The 9,554-nt window shown below is 42.3% G+C and overlaps 2 protein-coding genes across 2 annotated transcripts in view; both read right to left on the bottom strand.

The window, feature by feature from the left end:
• Positions 1 to 2,219: 2,219 nt before the first annotated feature.
• LOC104138354 (transmembrane 4 L6 family member 1) lies at positions 2,220 to 8,795 on the bottom strand. Its single transcript, XM_009665907.2, has 5 exons — positions 7,661 to 8,795; positions 5,800 to 5,886; positions 5,562 to 5,710; positions 3,795 to 3,975; positions 2,220 to 2,850 (listed from the first exon to the last, which is right to left on the bottom strand). The coding sequence occupies exons 1-5, from the start codon at positions 7,835 to 7,837 to the stop codon at positions 2,836 to 2,838; spliced, it is 609 nt and encodes a 202-aa protein (XP_009664202.1). The 5' UTR covers positions 7,838 to 8,795; the 3' UTR covers positions 2,220 to 2,835.
• Positions 8,796 to 8,848: 53 nt separating this feature from the next.
• LOC104138353 (glutathione hydrolase-like YwrD proenzyme) overlaps positions 8,849 to 9,554 on the bottom strand; it is a 44,205-nt gene continuing 43,499 nt past the window's right edge. Inside the window, 1 exon segment of the mRNA XM_068955150.1 lies at positions 8,849 to 9,503. The gene's annotated coding sequence lies outside the window, so the exon portion shown is untranslated.

The raw sequence follows: 9,554 nt of genomic DNA, 5'->3' as shown, positions 1-9,554 counted from the left end.
AGAGAAAAAAACGGATGAGTTAAAAGCAGGCACGTCACAGTCCCAGGATTCACTTTTATTGCAAAACTCAGAGGCCACTTAGTAGGCCAAACTCCTTATTTAAAAAAAAAAAAAAAAGCAAAGGTGAAAATTACTAGCGAGGCTACCTTATAATCCAATTTGCTGCTACTTTCCATTGCAATCTGTTTTGATTAGAAAAAACCTACTTCGAAAATGACATCTGACCCACAGAGTTCATTCCGCAGCACAACAGTACACAGCGTGACTTATTTTTTATTTAAACTGAGCTCTGCAAATACTAAAGCAAGTTGTGTTTTGTTGCTGCCATGGTATACTGCCAGAACGTGAAGCAACACTTTTATATTAAGTATTAGGCAAACCTGGCAAGCCCCAGCTTCGGTTTCTCATTACTAAGTGTTGCAAGAACCACTTTCCTTTTCCTGTAAATATCCATGAGCTGATGCTGAGCCCGTTACCATAAACCCTTGTTTACTCTGGGTGACTTCTCTGCCAGCTGAACTGGACTCTACCTAACACAACTGCTTCTCTAGGATTTATCTGGTAAAACTCCCGAGACGCTGTCTTATGCATTAGGCATGGGAGGACTTCGTTTAGACTATTTCAAAAGATGACAAAACCAGTGACTGAGCAGTACCGCTATGCATTAGCGCTTATACAGAGCTGAGCTAGGTTTAAGCCTAACCACTCCACCCATTAGCATTCCCAATGCTGAATGAGTTCTCCGCTGAGCTGATGTGCATCAGAAACAGATGTAATGACCACGCAAGCATAAAGGCAAACTCTTTTTAAGTCATGTGGGAACTGTATCTTTTCCACCAAGTCCCTATTTTCCCCTTCCTCCTCTCCCTCACGCAGTACCTAATTTAACCTTTCAGACCCTGCTTCAAGCAGTGCTGCTTCACCTATAGACACTGTGCTGCCCAGCAGCAAGGAATTACCCGTGCACGTGTTCCTTTCCCTCCTGTAGCAGAACAGGAACAAATACAAGAAGCAGCAACTGTAATAACACAGAATTAATTGAAGACACTATTTACTCTACGCACGAATAAACGGTATCGCAAGAAGCACTTATCCCGATTCTAAACACCGACTCTTTCTATCTGTGAGTTCTTACGCTGCTGTGGACTTGTGTGTGCAACTTCAAGGTTACAGAGTTAATTTCTTTTTCTCAAATTTGTATTTGCACCGGGCAGATTTGGCTGTGAGAACAACCTGAGCTACCCCTCAAGTTTCTGTCTGCCTTTAAAGACCATCTTCCCAGTCACAAGTAGCACTAAGTATGCACCGTACCTGTTGGTGAGTCTTTCTCCTCTAACCAGAAACTAACTTGCCTGTTTCTGAAGAAAGCGCTAACTGCTAGGTTCTGAAATGAGCCTGCATTTCTTTGAAAAAAGTGGCATCTCGCATTGTTTTTTCACTTGCAAAATACTGCTGGCGTTTTTCACTTGCAAAATGCCATTGCCAGCAGCATACCGACCTTGCCAGCAACGCTGCTGGCAGCTATTCTCCAGATTCGCTTTACCTTCTGATAAAGCATTCACTGCAGCATGCTACAAGCTAAACTTCAGAGGTTCTCGCTCCGGATCGTAGAAGAACACCGCCTGCCGCTGCCTGCTGCTGACGCTTGCTATTTCAGGTTAGATTAACCTATCACTGTCGGCCTGCATTTCCACTTCCATTTTCTGAACGCTGCCACGCCAGGGGACCGGCCGAGCGAAGTGAAGAACAGGGACCCTGAGGCACGCTTTTCTTTCGTCTCGGGACTCCCCGGGGCAGGAGGTGAGCGCTCCTGGGGACAGCGGCAGTGGAGGGCGCAGCCCGATCGCGCAGGAACCTCTGCCCAGCCCTCAGCACGGCCGTCAGCAAGCAACGGCCAGCCGGGACCCAGGACCGAGCCTTTACCTACACAGAAAAGCTGCATTTCTCACAGGCAGGGCTCTCAGCAAACTATCGCACCCTCCTTGGCGCACATCTTAGTCTTGGGCAGCCGGCCGCAGCTGCTGGGCTCAGCTAAGCGATCTCAACCAGAGAGGGAAGCAATTCTCACTCTGACAGAGCCCGCTGGAGGTCAAGGAGGGTTATAAGCTTTACATTCACATTCTCAAGCCACCACTGTCCTTTCCTCTCAGACCAGGAAAAAGTGTTTCAGCGTTAATATACAGGCAGGAAAAGAAGCATTGACACTTGCTTGATATTTTTAATACAAATCTTTATTTGTTAAACACAGGAAAAGTTCGGAACAATCCACATTTTATTGCATCGCAATTTTTTTCCAGCTCTCGCCTGAAAAGGAGAAGTGCATGTACCTGCCCTTGGTCATCCATATTTTATACTGCTGCTTTGTTTTTGCTCCAGGTGAGTATCCATTTATTTCTAGGCCAGACCGGATTGATTTTCTCTTCAATCCACCATCAGAATTAAAGTACAACTTTATTGGCAAAGCAGCATACAGTACGGGGCTGTTGTGTCAGTAGAGAAAAAAGCCAGTACTTATACTGACACACATGCTCAATCAGTTGTCTGTGTTAAGGTGAAATGAACCAAAGAAATTCAGGATACATTTGGCCTTTAGATGCAGGGAAGAGCCTGTACATGATTCCAACAGCAGAGACTGGCCCCAGATCAGTTAAGTTGGTGGTGACAGCACAGTCTAACAACAGACAACTTGCTTTCTAGAATGCATGCAATATGAAAAAAACAAACACCCCTTCTCCCCCCCCCCCCAAAAAAAAAAAAAAAACACCAACCAAACAAAAAAACCCAGGATACTCAACACATCACAAATGCACCAACTTCAACCCATTTTCAGGTTTTCTAGCAAACGTATGTCTGTGAGGGAAATAAAAGAAAGAAAGAAACAGTAAGGGAAAGAATGCTAACATTATGTCCAACTGTAAGACTTACAATTAAGCTGATCATATTACATAGCCATAGCACGCTTCTTGTATACTCCAAGTACAGCACAGAGGACAGGAGGGAGAAGACAGTAACACCTTTGAAATAGCCATAATGTTCAACTGTGACAACTGAAAACGTGGAACACATTCTCAGCTATAATCTCTGTGATATAAATCATACCTGTATGATTACCTGTACCTATAAATCATACCTGTACCTATAAATCATACCTTATGCCTTTACAACTCCAACGCTACCACTGATACTGGCTTTGGCAATAGGCTCAAACCGTTTAACAAGACTCTAAAGAAATTTGGAGGCAATTCCCCTTCCTCACTGCAAAAATAGATAATACTTCAGCAGATTTGCCTGCAGGTTTAGTTACTACTGTGTTATTAAATTCCTTCTCTTATCCTAGTTTTACTAAGCAAGGCCAGAATGCTGCAGTTTTCATTAATGGGGGCAAATTCTCACTAGCCTACCAGCTGCTGTAAGCAAAATATGAGGCTAAAGCAATACAGTTAGAACAAGCAGCCTACCACAAAACTGCATCACGCTACACAACAATGATTTGGGCTATGGCAAAGAACACCATCACCAAGAGATATAAATCATAACTGAAACACGTATCACCTATGATATGCAGAATAACTTCACTGCAGACAGCTGAGCAATCAGCTAAAAGCATGTGGTCAAATTCTACATGAAAATGCTCAGCACAATAGGGCTACAGAGAAGCCACACGCTGAACTGGTGCTTAACGATGCCTAAGAAATAGCTGCTGAGTAAGACTCTGCTGTAGCATCACAACAATATAGTGTTTCATGTTCACCATCTGAGAACCACAGCTATAATTACCCGAAGAAAGGACTCACCTCCTCACGACTGCAGCACAGCCCACATATTCCTCCAAAAATGCCACTGATTATCTGTATGGAGCACAGAATGAACTCTATTCCTCCCAAGACAAGCAGAATGGAAAAGAGGGTGACGTTCCACTGTACAATGTTTCGTGGTTCTTGACACTGAGACCACTTGTTGTATTCGAGCAAGTACCTGTTTATACCAATTAAAAGTATATTAAAATTGTGAGAGAGAGAGAGAAGGGCATAGCTAATGGGGTGCTTCATGTACACTAGAAACCAAACTAGATCTAGATTGTAACTGCGTTGAGGATAATTGCTCTAGGTGGGGATACAAAGCGCAATTCCACGCAAAGCCTGTCCTGTTTAAGAACATGTTGAATTATCAAGCATAATTTTTTGTTAAGTCTTAATTTCTTAAAAAACAAAATCTAAGCTATAAAGGCAGAATGTTCTATTTTTGACAAGCTCAGGAAAGTTAAAAGAGCAAACCACTTCGCAAAACAAGCACAGAGCCTTTCAAGATTGTACCTTCATTCTAAAGACAGCCATTACTGATCCAAAGCAAACGGATCACTTCCTCTCTTGACGCCTTGTGCTGCTGCCTTTGGGCACTCACATGCATAGTCTGGAATAACCAAACACTGGCTAAATTCAGCAGAGCACTGCAGTAGATTCCCATAGCTGCTCCTCACCCATGTTGTAAGGTCTTAAGCACTGATGAGCCTTCAGCAAGGAGTTAACATAGCTCTTCTCTATTCAGTAGCAGTAAAAATAAAATAAAAAAATACATAAAAAAGAATGCTCCCTCTCAAAAGAAATGTAACTGAAATGTAAAATTTAAAATCTCTATAGCAAAGAACCTTGATGTGGCTTCCTACTCAAAACCATCTCTAGTCAGGCAGCAACCATAAACTATGATTAGAAACAGCCTCAAGAGGTTGCCAGCCACATAGGTACTGTAAGAGCACGTCATGATCCAAACCAGATACTCTTCACCTACAGGATTTGTGGGGATTGATGAGGAATAGCATATGACTCAGCCTCATAGGCTTGCTTTGCTAGAGAACCCTAATTATGGATAATTAAGAGGCTCTGGCCCTTTGTGCACTACATGAAAAGAAAAGATTCCTATAAACCTTTTCTAGTTTCACTTACCTAGATTCTATACCACTGTCACTAGTGGCGGTATTATGCCAGTTTGCACTGAAGCAAAGCAAATTCAAAAGCAGGCCTCACAAAACAGCTTCTTATGGCAGTGGAAAGTCATGTTTTATAATAACCTCTACTCATAGTTTGCAAAACCCTCACAAAGTCCTAAAAGCCTTATACTTAACATTAAACATGTTCACGGCCGTGAACAGTAGTTGGTGTACAGGTCCATACATACAGGTAACCGTACCAGGTAACTTCCTGCTTTTTGAGATACTACAGGTAACGGTCCCATTCGGTAAAAACATCCCTCAACTATTTCCAAGTATCCTTACCACGACGTACTAAGAACATCCTTCTGTAAGTCTTCCAGAATCTGACACTTCGTATTGTGACTGATCAGCGTGTTCAGATGGCTTCTTGTAAAACAGAGGGTTTAAACTGCTTTGGTTTTAAACTATAGCAGCGTGGGTAACTCTGACCCCATGTGTTTTGTTCTTAGTGAAAGAGAAGCATAACATTAAGAATGGCTCTCGGTCTAGGGTTTCTGGAAATTGCTGGAAGGTACTGGAATAAACCCCATGTGTACATACCAAAAGATAAAGCATACCCATGAACACTACTTACCCTCCAGAAGATTCAGTGAAAGGATAGACCCAGTTTCTTCCTACAGTAGTGAAGCAGTATGGTCCCTGGCACAAGCCCAGAGCTGAAATGATGATGCAGTAGCCAGAACCAAGGATCCCAACAAAGGCTGCCAGAACCGAGGACAGCATCTGCACAGCAAACACGGACGTGAGCTTTCAACACGGCTGTCACCCTGTCTTTGGGACTGTCTGGGACTGAACAGCAAAGGCGCACTTACCATACAGCTCTTCCCACAGTCCTCACGGCCAACGCACCCACAGCAGTCGCTGTGGAGCCCAATGAACACCGCGGCTGGAATTAGTACCTAGGTGCAGAGCAAACAAATCACACCGCTCTTGGATCTGTTTTGGTGCACAGACAGGGCAGGGCAAACACGGTCCTCATCTTGCATTCATTTAGACTGCTTCTTGGGGGTACTCCTGTTTAACACAACAGGCATCTCCCTACTGATCCCAGCATCACCAGCACCAAGACAGGTATACTTCCATTTTTGCTTTGTGTTTACACAGCACTTGGCGCAAGACTGTGTCCATAAAGAACATGCTGTGGCTTTGCTGCAATTTGAGAAGTTTCAACTTCAAAAGTTCTTGTTCACGCTAAGGGCTGCATCCTGTAAATCAAACGCTTTGCAAAGACAGTGTTCATTTTCTGCCAAAAAAGAACTACAAGTTTAACACTCTGATAATTTTCTTAGAAAAATAAGACGACTACCAACACATCAGTTACTGAGGAGCAGTGATCACTGTCTGTGTGACAAACCAGTCCGACCATAGTAAAAAGCGTGGGAATATTTTGCCCAATTCAGGTAAGCATCTCATTTCAGACATTTCGCTTCTAGGTTTCCATGTCCACAAAGCTTCCAGTGCCAGAAATGCAAAGTAACAAATCAGAAGTTAACTGTAAGAAAGTAAAACCCCCACACTCCAGAGCTTTTGGCATAAAATCAAGAAGCAGCAACAAACACAACAAAGTTGATTAAACAGAGTATCCCTCTGCCAGCAGTAACAGGACTTCATACTAGTTCGCACTTATAAAGCACTGTACAGCTATCACCCAAGAATACCTCCGAAAACCATAAAGAAGAAAGCGTTATCTGTGAACTGCTTAGATTTACTTTACACTCTATTAAAATAAAAGCTATCCAGTTGAACAGAATCACGTACTTGTCAGCCCTTATCCAAACCTGTCTCCGAGCCCCAGTTCTGCAGGTCCAGCAGAGGCTGTACAGCAGCGTGCTACCGTGTGCTCCAAGAGCAGTTTCATTGATTTCACCTGAACTATTCTGGGTGTAAAGCTCAATCTAGCTTCCGACGGGGCTGTACACAGCCGAAAGCACACCTCATGAGACAGAGGGCCTTATCAGGCAGTGGTTTTCAACCTGTGATTTGCAGACACCTGGAGATCTCTAGCCTATTTCTAGGAAGACTGTTAAAAGCAAATAAAAAAGGAAGCCTACCAGCAGAAAACTTAAATATGCTACAGTGTGGTCCACAACATTAAAAAGGTAGAACATAATTGCTCCAGATTAACAACTCCTATAACGAAAACGCTCAACTCTTCATCCTTCGCCATTACTGTAATACAAAGCTTTGATAACTGTTACTCAACTCCTCAGAATAAACAGCTAGGACAGAGCAATCATTGATGTCTTTCGGTATCTCAGATAATATACATTACGGAATTGTAACTAAACACTAGTAAATCTGTGGACATTAATATGACATTAATAGGAAAATAGCTCAGTAACAGGGAAAAAAAGGTAAGACTAGACCCTCTAAGTGATTAGTGCCCACTGAAGGGCCTGAATCCAACCAATCTTGCATTTTGGTCCTACAATCTAGACCCTACAGTTTTCTCAGCTCTAAGCTGCACAATGTTGCAGATGTGATAACCAGCAGTAACTAATAATATATATGGTACAATATAGCTATTTTCTTTTGATACAACTCCAAAGCCACAGAGGTTGCTGCTGACAACTGCATCAATTGATGCAGTTCACTTAACGTAACGGGTAAAGCCAGAGTAATACCAAACAGCTCCAAAGGACACCAGAAAGAAACCAGTAGCTCATTACTTACCAAAAAACCTCCACCCAGAATGCCATGAAGGCATTCCACATATTTGCTAAGATGACGCTCTGAAGCAAATCTTGTTTCACCATTGGGAAAATAAAGCAAAATGTTGGCCACGATGCTGAGCAAGGCAAGGATGAGCAACTTGTACCCAATACACCTGGCACGTCTTCCAAAACACATGTCTTGAGCTTTACAAATCCTTATTTCACTAGCCCAATCCAGCCTATCTCATATCCGTTTAAATCAAAAAGAAGATCGGTCTTCAGTCACACCTGCTTAAATACTGCGGGTTACCTAGCTACCTGGATGACGTTTGTGTGTCTTCATGACTACCATCCCCAAATGCTGAAGGAGGGAACAAGCATGGCAGAACGCTACCACCCATTTTAAATGAAATAATTGTTGACAATTGTTTCCTTGACTCAGTCAAGGAAATATTGAGTGGCAGGATAATTTATTTCACTTTATTGTGTGATGCTCATAATGACGACTGGTGAACATGATTACACATAAACAACAGCTTTAAACCACAACACAAGCTTTTAGGAATTAAAAGGAAAAGGTTTTGTTCTTTTTGTTAGAAATAGTTTTGACTTTTAAGTTTATACACTGATTCAGAACAACCTGAAGCCAGGGAAAGACTCAGCTGACTTCAACTGCATTGAGTCAGATTCTCAGTACGCATAAACAGAGTGAGATCTACGGCAATGGGGAGTATGTAGAACAACCCCTCACTTTGCTATCCGGTTAACAGAATACGAGCAAACCTCATCAAGAGGTTAGAAAACACAAACAAAATAGGCTGGTATGCTCTTAAGGAGTGTCTTTGTTTTTGCCATTGCAAGACAAGCTGAATTTTGATTAATAGCTGTTAATCTAAAGGTAAACCAAGCAAATATGGGTGGAAAATACTTACTGCCACAAAAGGGGGAACATAAGATACAGTTTTTATAATGAAAATTCAAATATAAAAATACAAAGAAGAAAAACAAAACAAATCAGAGAGAGAAATATGCTATATCAGGGGCTCCCAAACTGTGGTACATGTACCAGCAAGGTTAATTTGCATAACAAATGGAGATACAAAGTGACCTGGAAAAATAAAGTCTAGCCTGTTCCTTCCCCTTCCCCCCCCCACCCCCCCAGGCAAACGTTGCCAAAATAGCCAAAAGCTTCCTCCTTCACATGCAGCTCAACACAGAGGCATGCGTCGCAGTGCCGACCATCACATAATAGAAGACGACGGAGGAACGCACAAGCTCGGAGCAGATTCAGAAGAAATTGCTGCTGCCGTCAACCACAATTTAATACAATTCTCATTGTTAAGAAAATAGCTGGACAAACTGAGTTTGGAAGTGGACAGGACATTTGAGGTCTGTAGTAAGACTTTAACTCTTTCCGTTATTTGGGGGGAGAGTACTCATTTGGGGATTTTGTTTCTTTCTTTATAGCTTAATCACATTGTAAACTTGAGCCCTGTAAATCAGTGTAATTATAAATCAAATTCTGCTTACTTCACTCATGTAACTAGATTTACATGCTGGATTTCAGCAGGGTGTTCTGGGAAGTGATGCAAGCAACACCGAAGTTTAAAGAGAAAAAAAAAAAAAAAAGAGTAGTCTTGCACAGATGTGGATTTGTGATGTAACCTCTCCGGGTATTGTGGCTGTTGGCCTTGGAGACTTCCTTCATCATGAGAAATATCCTCTGATTGTAGAAACACAGGCTTAACATTATTGTGTACTTCAACTTTGATGACTATAAACCAAGCATAAACACCATCCTGCATGTTTCCTCTGCAGAAGGAGATGGCTCCTCAACTGAAAACTCCCTTCATTGCGTTATGCTTAAAACAAAACAATACATACAGCCTCTGGAAAGACGATCTAAACATCTG

This window comes from Struthio camelus, chromosome 9 (assembly GCF_040807025.1).
Source record: "Struthio camelus isolate bStrCam1 chromosome 9, bStrCam1.hap1, whole genome shotgun sequence".
Classification (NCBI taxonomy): Eukaryota; Metazoa; Chordata; class Aves; order Struthioniformes; family Struthionidae; genus Struthio; species Struthio camelus.
The sequence above is the reverse complement of the archived record's forward strand: the minus strand, read 5'-3'. Positions and strand labels throughout refer to the sequence as shown.

Excerpts from the sequence above, each read along its gene's own strand:
- LOC104138354 (XM_009665907.2), bottom strand. The coding sequence starts at position 7,837 with ATGTGTTTTGGAAGACGTGCCAGGTGTATTGGGTACAAGTTGCTCATC. Across the intron at positions 5,887-7,660 it reads TTCTGGGTGGAGGTTTTTTG|GTACTAATTCCAGCCGCGGT; the intron begins GTAAGTAATGAG and ends CTCTGCACCTAG. Across the intron at positions 3,976-5,561 it reads TTCACTGAATCTTCTGGAGG|GTACTTGCTCGAATACAACA; the intron begins GTAAGTAGTGTT and ends TGGTATAAACAG.